Source organism: Gymnogyps californianus, chromosome 11, assembly GCF_018139145.2.
Source record: "Gymnogyps californianus isolate 813 chromosome 11, ASM1813914v2, whole genome shotgun sequence".
In the NCBI taxonomy this organism is placed as follows: domain Eukaryota; kingdom Metazoa; phylum Chordata; class Aves; order Accipitriformes; family Cathartidae; genus Gymnogyps; species Gymnogyps californianus.
The window spans coordinates 22,892,158-22,911,964 of NC_059481.1; the positions used below are offsets into that span (position 1 = coordinate 22,892,158).

At 52.4% G+C, this 19,807-nt stretch overlaps 2 protein-coding genes across 2 annotated transcripts; one reads left to right on the forward strand and one right to left on the reverse strand.

The window, feature by feature from the left end:
- Positions 1-272: 272 nt before the first annotated feature.
- Positions 273-8,209, reverse strand: CLN6 (CLN6 transmembrane ER protein). Its single transcript, XM_050903315.1, has 7 exons — positions 8,127-8,209; positions 6,939-7,053; positions 6,060-6,158; positions 3,627-3,815; positions 3,456-3,511; positions 1,899-2,021; positions 273-657 (listed from the first exon to the last, which is right to left on the reverse strand). The coding sequence occupies exons 1-7, from the start codon at positions 8,207-8,209 to the stop codon at positions 369-371; spliced, it is 954 nt and encodes a 317-aa protein (XP_050759272.1). The 3' UTR covers positions 273-368.
- Positions 8,210-11,857: 3,648 nt separating this feature from the next.
- Positions 11,858-18,189, forward strand: FEM1B (fem-1 homolog B). Its single transcript, XM_050903423.1, has 2 exons — positions 11,858-12,267; positions 14,909-18,189. Exons 1-2 carry the CDS (start codon positions 12,020-12,022, stop codon positions 16,542-16,544), a joined length of 1,884 nt encoding a protein of 627 aa, XP_050759380.1. The 5' UTR covers positions 11,858-12,019; the 3' UTR covers positions 16,545-18,189.
- Positions 18,190-19,807: the final 1,618 nt, after the last annotated feature.

Sequence of the window (19,807 nt, forward strand, 5' to 3'; positions counted from 1 at the left end):
TGGGATGGGGGTTCGCCAGCGGTGTGGACCATCGTGGGGCTGGGATGTTGTGCTCCTGCTCCGATACGGGAGGGATTTGGTGCTGTCCCGTAAGCGCCCAAGAAAGTCCAGCGTGGAACTGCGTTGTGCGATTGCGAGGGCTGGCTGGTGCAACGCCAGGGGAGGCACCGCTGCCACGACCCTGGATTTAAAGCGTTAAGTCGCAAAGACTATTTTTCCCTTTTGTTTGAACACTCCCTCCCTAGCTAGGTCTAGTTAACATACGGTACATCTTGCAGCTAATGTTGGTCAGGAATTTATTTGAAATACATCTACATTAGAAAAACTAGATTTTTTTTTTTCTTCAAATGGCTCTAAAATATCAAAACTTATAAACTTTCCTTTGTTGCATGGAGGTTGTTCATGTGCAGGGTGTAAAATGCCCACGGCTCGGGGATATAGATCACGCCAGGGTACTTCTTCCTGAGAATTTTGTCATTCCACAGCCAAACCACCCAAACAGCAATGAGGACCAGCGTTATGATGAAGGAGTAGAAGAGAAAGAGCCCATTGCTGTCCAGGACGAGTCCTTTGCGTTTCTGGTGCATCACTAAAGCCATCATGGCAAAGAAAGTGAAAATGTAGAGGATGAAAATCTGACCCTCCGTCACGAGATACCTACAAAGCAAAAACACCCCCGTTAGTGCCCCCGGGAGAAAGCACCGAGCGACAGCAGCCCCCAGCACTCCCAGCTTTACCTGGGGCGAACCTCTCCCCTCTCCTCCTGCTCTGCATCCGGACAAATGAAGCTGTGCTGCTTTCTACTGCCAGCTTTTAAGCTGCGATTCGTTTCCACGTTTCTTGTCGGTAATTTAACAACTGAGCTATGGGCTTCATTAAGAGAATGGGTAAAGAAATGCGTGCCCAGTATGGGATTTGAAAGGTGCTGGGCTCAGTTTGTGAATGGGATGCTTAAAGGCAGAGCCAAAGCCAGACTCAGGCTCCGACCCGTGGATGTTGCGCTCATTTAGTCCAAAAATCCACTGCTCCCCCTGTGCTGTATCTGGCAGTGGCCAGTCCTGAACGGGTGTTAGCAGGGGGAAGGAGGAATTACGCTCCCTGGTTCTTAAATCGCTAGCACGCGAACTGCAGAGATTCATGCTGATATATTTAAAGGAAGTGCAATGGGGTAACAGGGAACTGACCAAATCATCTTGATGATTCTGACTATCAAAAATTAATTTACTGTATAAAAACAGTCTCAGCAGGGGGCAAAGCCAGGGGCAAGAGAGAACATCATCTCTGAAGATGAATGAAAAGTTGTTTGGCTGCCATCAGGGAAACCGTTTGGGAAGATGAGGCTAATGAAAATGGGAAATAAATAAGACCTCTCTCAAAAGGCTATTTGGACCCGCAGGGCGAGCCGAGGAGGCAGCGTCTGAGCATCACGCAGGCAGCCTGGGCACTGTGTAAAATGCCTGGACAACTGGTGAGAGCATCCCCACTGCCACCCACAAGCTGAGACCCGGCGGATGCACTGCAGGCAATGGGTGACCACCCCAAAATCGTCAACGAACTGTCTAACAGCGCGGCGAACGGCAGCCTTTGAAGGGGGGGGCAGACAGCACGTACCGTGGAGGCTGGAAGCCGGAGCTCCAGCAATAACAATATGACCGTGGTTGAAGAAACGCCCCAAGCAGGGACAGGAGTGCTGATGGGCGACCCTGAAGTCGTCCCAACTTGCAAAGGCTAAAGCGGCTGCAAATTTCAACGAGATTTGATTTTTCCAGACCTGCAGAGCAGAAGCTGCAGCAAATTCTGCCCTGGGGAATGGAGAACCCCTGCCTGCACGCTGTCGGGCTGCCTGCGGTACTCCCTCTTCATCCCTCGCCCATCCAGAGCGGACAGAAGCCACTTACCAGTAATAAAGGCTGCTGGGCCCCATCAGAAGCAAGGCAGCCACTGGCATCCTGCTCTCCTCTTCAACAGGAGTGAAGCAGCCAGTGAAATATATAAACAGGATCAGGAAAAAAGGGATATACCTGCAAACATAAACAACTCTGATCGGTGGTGTGACCCTGGAAGGTGTTTAACGCGCCCCCCCCCAGCTCCAAACCATGCACATAGGCAATTCCTATGCTGAGCCCGTGAATTAATTTGGTGAAAGAGCAGAAGCGGAGGCCACTCAGCCTGCTCCGGCCACGTCACCTCTCTGCCAGCGTCACAGCTCTTACTACCAGGTTACCGCTGCGTCTATATGACAGAAGAAGGGCTGGCGGTGCCTGGTGCGGGGCTATTATTGTGTGTCCTGGCTGCACCGAGTGCTCCTGCAGATAATGAGACTTCTGGGGCTCTCGCAGGAAAAGCCCAGGTTTGCTGATGAGGTCAAACGCCGGGCTCAAGCGCTCGGTCGAACAATGGCATTTCTTACACTCCCAGGCTCTAAGAGGCTGTGTATGAGTGTTGGTTGTGTTAAAAGCTGAACTGCAGGAAAGCACGGCGTGGACCAGGACTTCAACAACCTAACAGAGCCCTTTTTTTTATTTAAAAGAACAGGATTTGCTTGCTTCATAGCGCTCAAGGAACAGCAAATAAACCGGGAAAGCCTGATGGGGGAGAGATTTCCCTCCGCTCCGGGCAATCTCAGGATTCTCTGGCAGCAGATAAAGGGCCAGACGGTCCTTTCGGGGGTCTTCGGTGCAGGCAGAGCAGCAGGACAGGGGAGAGGGCTGTAGCATCGGGTGCTGCTGAGGCGGGCGGGAGGGTGCTGACGGGACCTGCTGCAGCCTGCGGGCACCACCAGCATGACCTGCCCCTGGGTCAGCAAGGGCAGCCACGCTGGATGAAGCACGCTGTCCAGCTGGAACAAGCAGTTCTAGGGTCGGCTTGGGGCGAAAGCGCTGAAATCAGACCCTAACTGAGCTCCCTGGATCACTACGGCCAAACGGTCTCCGTTACTGGGCGGCACTGGTCTGGCTATGCGAGCAACCTTTCCCTCTCGCTGGAGGGTCACTAAACGGATGGGGGGTAAAGGAGGGGAGCGAGCTGAAGGGCTAGAGAGACCGGGCACAGTCGGGTTGTTTTGGGGTCAAGCTCCAGAGGAGCAAAAATGTGGGTGGTGACAGCCAAGGAGCCTGCGGAGCCCTCAGACCTGCGCTGTAACCTGTCTCCTCACCTGGGTATCCCGTGGAAGGTGGCCGAGGGGCGAGAACAGACGAGCCGTTCCTCTCGCCCCGACAGCTGTCAAACAACTGCCGCATCCTAGAAACATCACTGAGGCAGAGACAAAACTAGGGGGAACGGGCGATTTTCCAAGGGAGAGATCCACTGTAATCACGCCGGCTATGAGAACATTATCCCCAGCCAGCTCTCATCAGCTGCGTTTTATTTTTTTACATATTAAGCTACGATCAGATCAGATCTGCCCTTCCTTGTATGACGTTCTGAGGCCGCTAGATAGACTGTAAATTGCTTACCACATCGAATGACCTAAATATTCATCGTAGTAGTACAGCAGCTCAAAGGAATCAATCTGCAATGCAATGAAAAGAGATTTAAAAGGGCAGAGGGAACAGGACGCTATTAAAGAAGAACAAGCGATTAATATATTTTTTTTTAAGTGCTTCTATAAAACACAGCCTCTTTACCAGTGTCTCTGGCTTCAGGTTCTTGATGATGGGATTCTCTCTTACAGACAGATGGTGCTGGTAGCCACTGAAAATCAGGCGATGGTTTACGGAGTCTCCGACCAGGTGGATGCTGGCTCCCATGACAAACATGATGATGCTGACGTAGACCATTGATCTCGGTAAGGTCTTGGGGGATCTCTCGATGAGCTAAAAACACAGAGACGTGTTGAAGAGCGAGGAGGTACCAGCAGAGACGCGTGACGAGTTCTGCCTTCTCCGACTTTACGGTGCTTTGCAAAAATCATCAAAAAAACCAAGCACGAGGCCTGCAGAAAGCTGCAGGTTGTGCTGCCGTACCGGGCGTGAGCTGCTGCCCGCGGCGGCCGGCACGCTGCTGGGGAAAAACACAGTCGTCCCCCCGGGGAAAGCGCTGTGACCGCACCAGAACGAGCTTCCCTGATTGCAGCTACTTTCCCTAAACGCATCTCGGACACGTTTCCACCAGCCTACGTGGCTTTCAGGTTTGAGTACACGCTTTATCCCTGTTTGCAACAACAAAACCACATTTCTTGCCCTCGTTAAACCTTTCTGCAAAGCAGCACCCTTAACCTGAGTCGATGCTTAGACTGAATCGGTGATCCAGTACTTCTAATAGAGTACCTGGAGCAATTTCTTCACTAGACGTGATCAAAACCGATTAATGAGAAACAAAAAGGCAGATGCTTTCTCTAGTTGCTCTGCTGAGCGGCTCTGCAAGGCTGGCTGTGCCCTCCAGTGGCACTCCAGCTGAGCACACGCACGTCACTCCCCCGGCTAAGAGACACTTGCTCCTTTATAATTCTCTGCTGGATGATTTTCAAAGGACTCTTGTTGAACTATTTGGGTCTTTTTTTTCTTTCTTCCTAATGGAATCAGACTCACCTCTCTGTGTATTTGCTCCTAAAGAGGAAGCTGCATTTAAACCCGTATCTAGAAATATCTAATTGCCAGCAAAACCGGTTGAGGCAACCTTTTGAACACCAGCTTTAGGGATGAGCTCTCCCTGTACCATCTCGTGGTCTGCTTAGGTCTGGGTGGAGGCAGGCACGTGAGGCTGGCCGGGAGCCCGGCGTTACTCAGAGCCTGGGGCGAGCTCCTGCAAGCCCGGCTGGGGACGAGGAGCAGGAGCTTCTCTCTGGAAAGGAGCCTCCCACTCAGCTTGCAAAGCGGGGAAGACATCGAAAGACATAAATCCCAGCTCAAGCAGTCCAGGCTTTGGAGGGGACGCCAAGCCGGCCTCGGGAACCGCGGGTCGGGGGGACACATGAGCCCAGCCCGAGGATCAGCTGGGGCCACCTTCGCCTCCCGTCTCCCTGCTGCCAAATCAGCTTTGCAGCCCTTCATAAACAGTGAAAAGCTCCTTATTTGTATTTAATTTTGAGGCTTAACTTTCCCTTTGTAACTGCTGTATGAATGTCAGAGGAGTCAGAGAGGACGAGGAGAGCAAAAGGTCCAGGAAAGCTCTCATCTGACGGAAAGGGACGGTGGGACACATCCTTCGAGGGGACACTGGGCAAAAGAAATGCACCCTGAATAACAAATGGATTTTTTCTGTGGACCAACCCTTCGTGCTGTGCTGCCAGGGAAGTCCAAGACAGCAAATTTTAACCTGATGAGTACCCAGCCTGCAGACATCGGCTGTGTCAGACTGTGACGGGTCAGACCCAGCTTCAGAGCTTTCACATCCCCCAAAGGGCCAGATCCTGAATATTCCTTTTTGGCCACACCAGCATTTAAAATCTCCCGGACAGACTCAGGAGAGAGAGAAGCATTTACATCTTAGGACGTAATTCAATTTCTAGCGAATGAAGGTTAAAATACATTTATAATTGCTTTCTCATATCTTCTGGCTGCTACGTATTTAATATAAGAAGATTTCTAATGATACGACAGTCTTTAACCTCATAAATGGTTTACACGATCCAGTGGCTAGCAGCTGAAGCAAGACAAATTCAAGCTAAGGATACAATTCTAACGTCGAAGAGCAAGTGTAATTAAGCTCTGAACAATTCAGAAAATCTACTATAGTTCCAGCTGTCTCATAAGGTCTTTGAAGTCACGGACGGATGTTGTCTTAAAAATATGCTTTGGCTCAGCCAGGGAGAAGGGCTCTGACTCCTCCTGAATCCGGAGTTCCCAGGGGAAGCGATTGGCTTTGTATATGCAGGAAACTGAGCTGTATTAAGATGGTCCCTGCCTTGCCCTTTAAAAGGTGGCATCACAAATTCTTTCTGGAGTGGCAAACCTCTAACGTACGGTAGGGCCGGCTCACTTGCAGGAGCTTGTGAATAACCAACATTTGTTCAACAAGTTCCTAACAAACTCTTAGCCTTTACAAAACTGTATTGTTTGCCCTGTTTTTACAACCAGTAATATTAAAAAAAAACCTAACACCTCCACCTCGAGGTTTACCTTCAGCAGAAGAAATGGTGTGATAACATTGTAAGCCATGTGGAAATAATCTCCGGCACTCGGTTTGTTTAGAGGAAACCACTCCAAAGGTAGGATTATCTGAGGAGGGGGGGAAAAAAAGCAGTATAATATCAGTATATCCTCAGCACCCAGCTCGCGATTACAGCCCCGTCACTGCCTGAAAGACAGGGAGAGAGAAAATCCTTGCTTTGGACTGCCGCTGCTTGCTAATTGTCAGCTTGACTTCACGTAGCTGTTAGTAACGAAGTTGGGCAGCTCCACTTGCAGTCAGCATCCCTAAAAGCGCAACCTGGAAGTGGGTGCAAAACACGCAGCGTATTTACAGCTCAGCCCTTCGCTCCCGCAGCGCTGCCCAAAGCCGATGCCATGAAGTTGTGTGGCCAAGCGAGCCGGCAAGGCATTCGGGAGTCCTGCAGCAGCGGATCTCCGTTAACGCTCCACCACGTGCGGATGCCAGCAATAAAAAAAATCACATTTGAGGGTAATGGCCACTTCTGCCCTGCACTATGTGGAAAGCAGGAGTCCCAAGCTCTGGAGAGACAGGCAGGGTATGGGGAAGAGCAGTAGGAACCTCTCCAGGTAACTTTTGTTACGAAAACATAAAGTTGTGGGATAGACGACATGGAACAAGTTTCCCAGATACCTTCCCCGTGACTGGAGCAACACGCTTGGTACCAGTTACTCACACCAGTACATCGCTGCGGCCCTCGTCTCAAGGACAGCTCCTCAAGGGCGTCCCTTTGGTGTAGAAAACAGCCCACAGGTCTACAGGGGACCACCACGGCTCTGCTCCCCTGTCCTCCACCCTAAATAAGCTGATGGCAAGCAAAGCAGCGTGCCTGCCTCTGCCACACTCACCATCGCAATGGGACGCCCAAAGTCCAGCACCCAGTTCTGCAGAGTGAAGTAGAACCACAGATCAAAATGAAACGGGGAGGTCTTGAAGGTGTCCTCGTTCTTGACCGCTCCATGCCTAGAGATGACAGAAGTGACAGCGTCAGCCTTAAGTGATGTAACAGGTTTCTGAGGAGGCAGGGAGCAGACTGCAGGTCTGCACCCCCACCCAAAACCTGTGCTTCCCTGGCTGCCGGCACATCTCCAGGCTTTGGGATGTGTGGAATAACAAGGCTGAGAGGCCAAAGACAGGAGGAGGCAGTACAGAAAGGCAAAGCGTTGTTAGTCAAAACCGGTACATCCCCGTAAGAAGGCTCTTCCTGGCCGAGAAGTGAGCACAAAAGCAGGATGAAAAGCTTAAGTGCTGAATTAAGTGCAACTATTTTTAACTTTTGCATGACAAAGCAAAATTCAACTCCCATGGCACTTCTGCTGAACGCTAAAAATGCATCGATGCCTGGTGGTACTCAAGCACAGGGATGCTCTGGACGCACTATCACCTTCATCTTCCACTCTGAAGACCCTCCTCCTCCTCTGCCTCTGCAGAGCAAGGCCTGATCCAACCCCGCTGAAGTCTTTCCATCAAATAACCCTCCAGCACCACCGGACCTTCGCCTCCCTTCGGGAAAAGTGGATGAATCGCTCTCCTGTGGTGCCGAGACCAGAACGGCATCAGCCGGATCAGCCACGAGCTTGCACTACCTGAGCCCACGGTCCAAACCCGACGGATGGAGGAAGAGGATGGTGGTACCCTGCACAAGTTGGGGTGCCCTGGATGAGCCGGGAGAGCTGCGGCTCCCTGGAAGAGGCTGTCAAACCCTGGACCAGCTGGGGTAACCCAGGTAAGCCAGGATGCCCTGGGCAAGGCTGTGGTGCCGTGGTCGAGCCGGGGAACCCTACACGAGGCTGGGGGACCCCGACCCTCCGGGATACCCTGGGCAACCCGCAGCATCCTGGATGGGGTGGTGGTACCCCGGATGGGGCTGGGGGGCACGGGATGAGCTGGGGGGGCTGGGGTATCCTGGGGGCAGCTTGGGGCAGGATGAGCCGGGGGGACTGGATGGGTTGGGGACCCCCGGGGAACGGGGGGGGGGGGGGAGGAGGGGGGGGTGTTCCCGTTCCCCCCCCGCCGCCGCCGCCGCTGCTGCTCACCTGCCCGGGTAGAGCGGCCCGGCGGGCTGGGGGGAGCCCGGGGCCGCCGCCGGGAACGGCCGCCGCCGCGCCGCGCCCTGCATGTGCCCGCCCGGCCCGGCCCGGCCCCGCTGCTCCCGGCCCCGCTCCTCCCGGCTCGGCCCGGCGCGGCTCCGCCCGGGCCCCGCCTCGGCGCCGGGGGACGAGCGGCGGCTGCGCGGCCGCTGGCCCCGGGACCGCCCCGGCCCGGGGAGGGGGGGGGACACGGGGGGACAACACTGCCCGGCTCGGCTCAGCCCAGCCCAGCCCGGCTAGGCTCAGCCCAGCTCAGCTCAGCCCAACCCATCCCGGCTTTCCCCTCCCCGTGCAAAATCCAAGCAGCTTATTTTATTTCCCTTCCCGCCCCCAAAGCCCGAGCGGACAATCTTTGCTGTTTTTAAAATAGAGGAAAAGGGAGAAGGACGGTATTTAACTCCTTCGTTGCTCTTTAGATGAAAAGCTCTTGGCCCTGATGTACGGCCACGTATCTCCGTGCAAGTCCTCGCCCGGCCACAAAAATGAGATTCAGAGGTCGGAAAAGGCCGGCAGAGAATGACACGGAAAATACAGCCCGTCCCACGCAATCACTGAATCGTTTTAAGCGCGAGGTTTAATGGAAATAAGGTGGTGGGGCACAGCGCAGATTTGGCTTATCGCCACGAGCAAACCACTACGTGTGGCAGGTCTCGTCTCCATTACCCTGGAACGAAATAACTTGCACCCGCACGGCGTAAAGCAAACGGACATTATTACTCTGATGAGTCGGGAGACACGGATGCCGTGCTCTGTTCCCTCTCCCTCATTTTGCCCAGATAAATGTCATCAGGTCGGGGCAACTCACGGGCAGTAAAAGTGTGAGGCAGGGAAGGATTTGCAGCCCCTGGGCCTTAATTTGCACCCCCTGGGTCTTGTAGTTTAGGGTCTAAATCGGGAGATGCATCTGCATTTGAAACAAGCAGAGCTCCTCAAGTGGAGAGACAGCTTAAGATGGGCTGCTGGTCAGGGGAAACGGGCATTTAATGGACTAAGTGGTTTGATGCAGTGGAACCCTTCGGCTTCTGCTGTAGCTCCTGGGTCTGACATTGAGCACGGTGGAGCTCAGGGGCTTACACACGCTCAGGCAGCCCCAGGATCGGCTTCGAGCCGGTAGCTCTGCAGTAACTGCACCGACACGCTCGTGTTTCTGTTTCCTTGGCCGTGCACAGCTACATCGTTGAGATGGTAACTGGGGATAACTACTTGAAGCTGCGCCATAGCTTTCTGCTGAGGAATCGTGGTCCAGACCGCGGCGAGCTGGACCCACTGAAGCTGATGAGGCTCCAAGAAGCTGCAGAACAGAGACCTCGGTCTCTCTGCTCAGTGGTGCTGCAAGGAGGGATGGTGGCAGCATCGGTGCTTCCTCAAGGGACCCTTGCTGCGCCGTTCATGCTAACCCACGGGGGAACATGAGTGGCACCCGGGCAGCATTTGTTGGAAAGAAAAAATATCCTTGAAAAGTGGAGGAGATCGTTGAGGTAATGGAGACAGGTTCCACTTAAACTTACCATGAACCTTGCTTGTCACGCTGTACCTTACAAGCGTACGTGGCTGTTAAAAGCTGATCCTCCTTGACTGAACACCGTAGAGCTGACCGTGGCCTGACTCGCTTCCCTCTCGCCTCTCCAGAGCTCCTTTTGGCAATGCCGGCCGCGCAGCCAGGCTGCTGCTCCCATACATAATGCACGGCCCGGCCTGCACGAAACTTTCCACAAAGAGCTGCGGCTCTGGTTGCATGATTTTAAATTAACTATTAATACAGCTGATACCGTATCCCCTTGAAAACAATGGCACGCAACAGACAGCGGCGCAGGCTGTGTATCACGTTACTTGCCGCGGCCTTTGTCGGTCTCAGGTAACTGGTCACAGCGTGGGGCACCTCCCAAAGGTCTCTGGGAGATGATCTGTGCAGAGGAAAGGAGAGGCGGCCAAGCAGGTGGGTTGCATGTAGCTCTCGGTTAAGCTGATACGCGCGCAGCGAGGCTGGTAATGGCGTTCCTGAAACCAAGGATGAAGCTCCTGCGTGTGCTAGGACTGGGCACGACAGGCTTGTTGGGGTGGAGTCATGGCCGAGGCGATGAAAGCTGCTGGTCCCTTCTATAAAAAAACCAACAAACTGAACCAAACAAAACCAAACCTAGCCTAAACGAACCCAACCCAACCTAACCCAACCCAATCCAACCAACCCAATCCAACTGAACCGGACCCAACCCAACCCAGCCCAAATGAACCCAACCCAACCTAACCCAACCCAATCCAACCAGCCCGGCCCAACTGAACCCAACCCCATCCAATCCAACTGAACCAGACTCAGCCCAACCCAGCCCAACTGAACCCAACCCAATCCAACCAACCCAGCCCAACTGAACTGAGCCCAGCCCAACCCAACCCTACTCAACCCAATCCAACTGAACCAGACCCAACCCAGCCCAAGCTAACCCAACCCAACCCAATCCAACCAACCCAGCCCAACTGAACGCAGCCCAGCCCAACTGAACCAGACTCAACCCAACCCAGCCCAACTGAACCCAACCCAGTCCAACCAACCCAGCCCAACTGAACCCAACCCTACTCAACGCAACCCAATCCAACTGAACCAGACCCAACCCAGCCCAAGCTAACCCAACCCAATCCAACCAACCCAGCCCAGCTGAACCCAACCCAACCCAATCCAACCAACCCAGCCCAACTGAACCCAACCCAACCCAATCCAACCAACCCAGCCCAACTGAACCCAACCCAACCCAGTCCAACCAACCCAGCCCAACTGAACGCAGCCCAGCCCAACCCAACCCTACTCAACCCAGCCCAATCCAACTGAACCAGACCCAACCCAGCCCAACTGAACGCAGCCCAGCCCAACCCAACCCTACTCAACCCAGCCCAATCCAACTGAACCAGACCCAACCCAGCCCAAGCTAACCTAACCCAACCCAATCCAACCAACCCAGCCCAGCTGAACCCAACCCAGCCCAGCCCAACCCAACTCATCCCAACCGAACCAGTGCCGGGAGGGCCCGGCCCAGCTCCAGGCCACCCGAGGGGGGCAGGCCAGGGGAGGCCGTGCAGCCTCCGGCCGGACAGCGGGTCATGCGGCCCCGGGGGCGGGCGGGCAGCACCGGGGTGCCCGGCGGAGGGGAGGCGGCCTCGTCGTCCCGTCCCCCCCCCCCCCACCCCGGGGTCGTGTGCCGGCCGCGGCCCAGGAACGTCCGTGCGGTGCCGCCGGTTGCCGGGGGGAAGGGGGAAAGGAGGCGACGCTTCCGGTTTCGCTTCCGGAGTCGGCGGCGGGGGCGGAGCGGCGGCGGACGCCCGTGCCCGCCGCGCGCCCGGCAGGGCCCTTCCGGCGACCCGTAGCGGTGCCCCGCGCGCGCGCGCGCGGCGCGGCCCCCTGCGGCCGGCGGAGCGGCGCCGGTCCCGGTCCCGGTCCGTGCGTTACCGCTCTCGGGGCCTTCCCGTAGGGCGGGGCCGGCGTCCGGGCCGCGGGTTCGCGTCCCCCCCGTCTCCCCCCCCCCCTCCCCCGCGCTGCGGCGCCGCGGCCGGGGCAGCTGCGCGGCGCCGGGGATGGGCCGCGGGCCCGGGGCGGGCGGCGAGGGCTCGCGGGGCGGGTGAGGCGGCGGTGGGCGCTGGGGCTGCCCCGCCTCGCCGCCGGCCCGCAGGGGCTGGCCGGGCCCGGGGGGCGGCTGGCCCCGAGGGGGCCGCATGTGCCCCCCGCCGGGTACCGAGGCAGGACGGAGGAGGAGGCGGAGAGAGAGGCCGCCCCGGCGGCGGGGCAGGCCGGTAGGCCCGAACGGGGCCGGCCCGGTCGTCGGGGCCGCAGTCGGGAGGAGGAGGAGGCGGCGATGGAGGGCCTGGCCGGGTACGTGTACAAGGCGGCGAGCGAGGGGCGAGTGCTGACCCTGGCCGCGCTGCTCCTCAACCGCTCCGAGAGCGACATCAAGTACCTGCTGGGCTACGTCAGCCAGCACGGCGGGCAGCGCTCCACCCCGCTCATCATCGCCGCCCGCAACGGCCACACCAAGGTGGTCCGCCTGCTCCTCGAGCACTACCGCGTGCAGACCCAGCAGACCGGCACGGTCCGCTTCGACGGGTACGTAGAGCTCGCTGCCGCCCGGCGCCGCCCCGGCCAGGAGTCGGTATCGGTACCGGCAGGGCGCAGGGGCTCAGGACTCCGCCGCTCCCCCAGCTGCTGTTGGGAAAGGGGCTTTAGTAGCCATAAAAATGCCTTTGCTGTTTTGAGATCCCCCCGGCTGATGCTTTATGGGCCGTAAATGCCTTTGCCCTTCCGAGATCCCCCCCGCCTGAAACGCTAGACAGAAGAATATTCGCCGCAGCCCGGAGAGCTCCTCATCGAGTTTCCCCTCGGCGAGCAGGTCACCTCGTCTTCTCTCTCTCGCCGTGCCTTTTCTGTGACATTGCTCGCTGCCGCGGGTGAGAGCAGGCGTCAGGGCAGGGTGGGCCCTGGGAGCCAGGCCTTTGTTTACTCAAATTGAGTTTTTTTCAGTGTCCAGCCCAGACATCCCGAGGAACATCCCTTCCTCGCTGCTGGCAGCCGACGTGTGGGATGGCTGGGAGCGAAATGTGACATTTTAGGATGGGAAGGGAAGAAAGAGAGGGAAGGGGTGCCAGCCCCTCAGCTGGGGCCTGTCCGGGGCAGCGGTGGTGATGCCGCTGTTTGGGGAGAAGCCTGGCTGGGACATCCAGGTCCTCAGGCGGTGTGCTGCCGCGGCAGAAGGAACGTTGTTTTTAAAATCTCCCGCAGTGCTCAATCAAGTTCTTGCCCGTGTGTCAGTCTTAAACATCAGGCTGACTGATCGCGAAGGTAGATTGGGCTTTTGAACAGCTTCAGGTTTTGCAGGTAGCTTGCGCAGAGAGGAGAGCTCGTATCAGATACTGAGCGAGAGGAGTGGTAATGGGTCCCTGCTGAGATCTTTCATCTGGCTCCTCCTTGACGAGCTGGAGTTATGCCTGTGCAGCTCCACCTGGAGAAAGACTGGCTCGGTTCTTACATGCTGAATGAAGGGGGAGGAACCAAATTCCCTGTGTGGTTTGGTTTTTTCCTTCCTCTTCTCTTCCAGCCACCCCCCTTTTTTTTTTCCCCACAAGCAAAAACTGGTTGAGAATACCTAGGGTGAGGTCTGCCCCAAATTCAGTTCAAAGAAGGGCCTCTGTTGACAGAAAGCGATAGGAAGGGCTGGCAGCCCCCCTCTGCTGCTGAATTTTCTCCGGCTGTGCCCTTATGGGATGGTGATCTGCTTGCCAGAGCCTCTGCCTGGTACAGATTAAAGGAGGTGTTGTCTGAGAGACAATGGGCACAGTGGGAGTCGCAGCCTGGTGAGAAGAGAGGAGGCATGTGATCCCGGCGGTACTGTCGTTCTTCTTGAGATAAGGTGGCACAGCAGCTCCGCTTGTTCGGGCTCCAGGCTTTTGACTTGTAAATATATACCTGTAGCGCACCAATAAATTACCTCGTGTTCATTAACAAATCCTAGGCCCTGACTTTCCTCCTGTTTTAATAGAAAAGTATTTTAATGTGATTATTTACAAAATAAGGAACTTCTTACTGTGAATAAAGGTGTAGACATCTCTGCATGCCAGAGCTCTTAAACGGCCTCTGAAGTGTTGTCTGGAGGTCTTGGATTTACAAACAGCCACACAACTATTCCTGTTGAGCTATGTGAGAGCTTCATAAAATGATAAAAATCACTTAAAATTAAGTTGGTGTCTTATGATGGTTTAACTTTGGGAAACGTGACTGTTTGGACATACGGAAATAAGATATTTGTCCCCCTGTGATTTGGCATGTGCCTTGACTGGGTATTAACTGTGGTGTGAACGCCGCCTTTTACTACATTTAAGTGCTAATTCAGAAGTCAGGGGAACGGAAAGGACATCAGCCTTTATCTTTGTAGTTACACAACGTGCTGGATTTGGGAATGAAAACAGCTTAAGAAACTGTGATGCTTTGCTAAAGTTAACTGTCCCCTCATTTACGAGTGCCAGCAAGCTGTCTACAAGGCCATGATGTAAAACAGATCTGTGAAACAGTCCAGCTCAGAAGAACTTCTGCTTTTTGAAATTTTATTTTATTCCTGGAGTTCCATTTGTGTAAGCAGACTGCTGGTCTGGTTTACGGTGCGGTCTCTCGAACAAGAAGTATCGGTGCAGCGGAAGCGGTGGCAATTTTGCAGCTCAGGGAGAGAGAACAAGTGAAGTGATAGGAAATGCTTAAGCCAGCTTTGCTGCCAGGGCCGGTGTATTGTATAGCTGTACTGTTATTCATGTCCGAGTTTGGGTTTTTTTGTGTCAATATGCCAGTTTTAAGTTTTCTCTCTTCCTTTAATGTGTCAGTTTCTGGCACAAGGCATCAAAGAAGCGGTAATTCTTCTAACTCTTCCCGAGACCTGCATAGGCTGAGGGCTGGAGCTTGCAGGTAGGATCTTCAAAGCAGCCCGGGAAGTAGTAGTGCAAAACGTGGCTAAATCCCCTGGCTGCTTTGAAGTTTCAACTTCACACGCTTCTTCCTTCAGGAGGTCTGTGTGCTTGATAAGTCTCATTCTTTTACCTTGGCTATCCCTGTAAGTTCCTTCAAGTACAAAAACAGGATGGCTATAAAATATCTTTTAATGGCTGGGTGGGTACATGCTTGTTGCGTACTGCTCGGCTGTCGGTACAAGATGCTTACGAAAGAGCGTGAGTGTAACTGCTTGTTTCCGTCTTGACGTTTTCAGCTTTGTCATTGATGGAGCCACAGCTCTCTGGTGTGCGGCAGGAGCCGGCCACTTTGAAGTAGTCAAATTGCTGGTGAGTCACGGCGCCAATGTGAATCACACTACAGTGACCAATTCGACTCCCCTGAGGGCCGCGTGTTTCGATGGCAGGCTGGACATTGTGAAATACCTGGTAGAAAACAATGCCAACATCAGCATTGCCAACAAGTACGACAACACTTGCCTTATGATTGCGGCTTACAAAGGCCACACGGACGTGGTGAGGTACCTGCTCGAGCAGCACGCCGATCCCAACGCCAAAGCCCACTGCGGTGCCACGGCGTTGCACTTCGCGGCCGAAGCCGGCCACTTGGAAATAGTGAGGGAGCTGGTCAAGTGGAAGGCGGCGATGATGGTGAACGGCCACGGGATGACTCCGCTGAAAGTCGCTGCCGAGAGCTGCAAGGCCGACGTTGTAGAGCTGCTGCTTGCTCACGCCGACTGTGATAGGAGAAGCCAGATTGAAGCTCTGGAACTTCTGGGTGCCTCATTTGCAAATGACAGAGAAAACTATGATATAATGAAGACTTACCACTATTTATATTTAGCGATGCTGGAGAGGTACCGAGACAGCGAGAATATAATTGAAAAAGAAGTTCTTCCACAAATTGAAGCTTACGGAAACAGGACTGAATGCAGGACTCCTCAGGAATTAGAGTCTATTAGGCAGGACAGAGACGCCCTTCACATGGAAGGCCTCATTGTGCGGGAGAGAATTCTGGGCTCGGACAATATCGATGTTTCTCACCCCATTATTTACCGTGGGGCTGTTTATGCAGATAACATGGAGTTTGAACAGTGTATCAAGCTATGGCTCCATGCGTTGCATCTAAGGCAAAAAGGCAACAGGAACACTCATAAGGACCTCCTGAGGTTTGCTCAAGTCTTTTCTCAGATGATACACTTAAACGAGCCTGTTAAAGCCAAGGACATCGAGAGCGTTCTGAGGTGCAGTGTCTTGGAAATAGAACAAGGCATGGCCCGGATCAAAACCACCCAAGACTCTGACATCCACACAGCCATGGACAACTACGAATGCAACATTTTTACCTTTCTCTACTTAGTCTGCATCTCTACCAAGACCCAGTGCAGTGAAGAGGATCAGTCGCGAATCAACAAACAGATTTATAACCTGATTCACCTCGATCCCAGAACTCGGGATGGCTCTAGTTTGCTGCATCATGCTGTCAATTCCAGTACGCCGGTTGACGACTTCCACACGAATGATGTCTGCAGCTTTCCGAACGCGCTTGTCACAAAACTCTTGCTAGATTGTGGTGCTGACGTGAACGCTGTGGACAACGAAGGGAATAGTCCGCTCCACATCATTGTCCAATACCACAGGCCCATCAGTGACTTCTTGACGTTGCATTCCATCATCATTAGCCTGGTGGAGGCTGGTGCTCATACAGACATGACGAATAAGCAGAAGAAAACCCCTCTTGATAAAAGTACAACAGGGGTGTCTGAAATACTCCTTAAAACTCAAATGAAGCTGAGTCTCAAGTGCCTGGCTGCCCGAGCAGTACGGATCTATAACATCAGCTACCAAAACCAGATCCCCAGAACTCTGGAAGAATTTGTGAAGTTTCACTAGGCTACATAAAATCTTTCGTGGTGGTGCTATCCCGGGACGACATCAATTGCAGACAGCAGAATACATACGTATACATGGAGTTGTTTTTCTCTGTTCTTTTGGTTTTGGGTTCCTCTGGATTCGGTCTGCAGCCTCAGTTCTCATGCAGATCTTGGCGGGGGGGGGAAAAAGCCGCATCATTTTCCTGTAGTCAAATCTGATGTTTGAGATTTTGGTCATTTCTTTTGATTAAAAGAATTGCTTCGTTATCTATCGTTTTTGTAAACAAAATGAAAAGAATCCCAATGTAACTTGTGCAGAATGTTTCGTTTCCAGTACACATCTCCACTTGGGATTTGCAGGCAAATGCTTTAGGTAGTTAATTACAAAGGCACCTCTGAAAGCCTGTGTCACTGTGCTACCGAGGCAGTAGCTTTGCAAATTTTAAAACTTCTTGGAGTGAGGTGGGAAAGAACAATTGGAAATTATGTGGTAGTTGGTTAAAAGTGAAGTCTCGACATACAGAGCAGTCCATTGCTCTCATACCTCACCATCTTTTTATGCCTTTCAGTTAATGCTGAAGATGTTGGTAACGTTTTAAATTTTTATTTTTTTTAAATTAAATGTTGAACAGCAGTTATCAACAGCTACAGACGTATGGAATGCTCTGTTAGGAAATACAGGTTTAAATTCAGCTGTGGTATGTTCATCTAATAATAGTTGAAATATCAAGCTCTTCATTTACACTACTACAGTAAGTATTGAATAACTTTTGAAAAAGGAACTTGCACATTGACCGAAATGAACCAGAGTCATGGTTTCTTTTTATGTAGCTAAGTTGCTCATATATAAAGATCATGCATGGATACCTAGAAAATTTATAGGGTATTTGTGTTCGTGTGTGTCCCAACATTTCAAAATGCTTTTGTTTTTTGTTGTTTCAATGATCACCATGCACCTTTTTAACTCAAAGTATGTAAAACTGCACTCTTGGATTCCAAATGCTGTATCTTCCTAATGGAGTAGTCTGTCGCCAAAGAGAGTCTTCCTTGAAACTGCTTGAAACTGGCTTTTCCAATAAGCGTGGAGTCTGTGCCTCCCTGAATCGGACTTGAGGATTTTTCGTGATTTTTACTCCTTTCATTATGAAAATCTCTATGAAACCTGATTTTTAAAAAATTGTCCTATCGTAAGATCTTTTGTGATAAGCAACTGATTGTATAATAACGCTGTTGCTTGAGAAAGTACTTCTCCTTGGTAGAAGTTGCAGATACTCCGACAGTAAAATGTCACTTGTTTTGACAGGCTACTGAAAACTCTGTTTATTTTAAATGCAGCTTTTTAACTGTCAGATGATGAAAGAATGTTCTGTAGGTTTTTTTTAAACAATCTGGGTAGAACTTTAAGGCGAGATTTGGGCACACGTTTCTATTTGTACAACAAATAAATAAACATTGAATGTGGAATTAGCTTGTAACTCTTGATTTTTGTCTGGTGCCAAGCACAATGGCGCTGGCTGTTGTGTCTCCTTCAAGGGAAAAACTTTAGAAATACCGTGTCTTCTGAGCTGCAAACTTTAGGTGTCTGTCGCTTGTAGCTCAGGTAGGTTGGACTACTGCACTCAAAAAAACCCCGTGACTCTTGCAGTCGAACGTCAGGCAAAATGGGAAAGCCACATTCAGCCGCCTGGGGCCTTAATGCAGCAAGTGGATGCTGGCGACCGGTTGGGAAGGTGTTAGTGTTTCTGTAGATGGTTACCCTGAATGTCGTCCTCCAGTGTGCTGAGGGGTGTTATCTGAAGTCATCAGGGAAGCAGCGGGTTTGTATTTTGCTGAGAATTTACAGTGGTGATTTTTAGCCTGGCTGGTGGAAATGCAAAAAAAAAATAAAAACAGTTTAAGTTGCTATGGCTCATCGCGAGAACTGGGGAATGGTTTTAGTCTCCCATTTTGGGATTGTGTCCCTTACTGCTAAAGCTTCGAACCCGAAACTCGAACAACTTGAGACTATGTACCAGATGATTATTATTTAGCTAGTAAAGTTGCTGGTAGCTGACTCAGTTAAAATTAACCGGTGTATGAATTGGTGTGTACGTGTTCCAGAAAAAAAGTCTTCTGTTATGCTGTGCCACATGCTTCAGACAGAGCTTTGATGCCTTGCTGTTCCTTTTTACGCTTGCACGTTTATGATTCGTGATGTGCACGGAGTTAAAAATGAGTCAGTGGTCCTTGGGTCTGTCTGACTGGGGGAGGGGGGAAAGAGGGGAGCGGGCTGAACGCTCACAGCGACTCACGCTGCTTGCTGTGTAACAAAGCGTTCTGGATTGGAAATCATTTCGTTGCTGTGTCATTGATTAAGACTGTATTTCCTTGCACTGTTTGTTTTTTTTTTTTTTTCCCCCTCAGGACCTGTTTCTGACATAGAGTAATCTAAGTGTTGTGTTCTTGTGAAATACCTGTATAAAACCGTTCTTGGAACAAACGTGCATGCCTGAAATATCTGTAGGTAATAACAAGGTGAAGGAAGCTGCTCCTCCCACAATTCTGCTTTCTTAATAAGAAAAAAACGTTACACCAAACGATCTTGTGGAAAAGCTGCTTCTTCCTCCCTTCCTGTAGCTTTGTTCTGATCCTTTCCCGCTTTTGGCTCCATTGCAGGATATTTGCTGAGGTTCTGCTTTGTTCGTGCTGTTCCTGGGATGATTTCAATATGTGATGACCTGAAGAGAGAGGAGGCTGTTACCCAGAAGCAGCAATAAAACTTCTTGTCAGTGGATTGCAAAGCACTTTAGGAAGAGGGGGAAGGTCTGTGCTATGGAAGGAGCAGCTGATGCTAAAGCCGCTCCTGTCTCAGGTGTGGTCCCTGGTCTTTGTCCCGCGTTCCCGATGAAGACAGGTTCCTGCTTGTCTGCGGCCCCGGGAAGGTGGCGTCATGGATGTGCTGTTCTGCCGCTTTTGCTATGGCAGTAGAAGCTTTTGGCCAAAGGATAGGAAAAAAAAAAACAGTGGGTGCCTGTTGCTGCACGCCTATGGGTGCAGCAAAGTCCATCCCGGCTCCCGGCGTCCCGGGACCTTCCCTCTCCTTAGCCTGGAAATTTCTTTTTCAAGCATTAAAAGCTGAAAGAGTGCGCTTGCTCTCTTTGTGGGAGTTAGTTAAAGCTCTTGATAAAAATGTGTACGAACCCCACAGGTGCTCCGTTCACTGGGAAAGAGGAGCTGCGTGACGTCCCCTCTGCCAGGGCCGAGGCGTGCGTGTGCCCGTAGGTGGTGGTCTGTTATTTATAG

Bases quoted from the DNA above. Each gene is read 5' to 3' on its own strand.
- CLN6 (XM_050903315.1), bottom strand. From the start codon at position 8,209: ATGCAGGGCGCGGCGCGGCGGCGGCCGTTCCCGGCGGCGGCCCCGGGC. The intron at 7,054-8,126 runs GTGAGCAGCAGC...TGTCATCTCTAG, and splicing joins GGGCCGCTCTACCCGGGCAG to GCATGGAGCGGTCAAGAACG. The intron at 3,512-3,626 runs GTAAAGAGGCTG...ATTGCATTGCAG, and splicing joins ACCTGAAGCCAGAGACACTG to ATTGATTCCTTTGAGCTGCT.
- FEM1B (XM_050903423.1), top strand. From the start codon at position 12,020: ATGGAGGGCCTGGCCGGGTACGTGTACAAGGCGGCGAGCGAGGGGCGA. The intron at 12,268-14,908 runs GTACGTAGAGCT...TGACGTTTTCAG, and splicing joins GGCACGGTCCGCTTCGACGG to CTTTGTCATTGATGGAGCCA.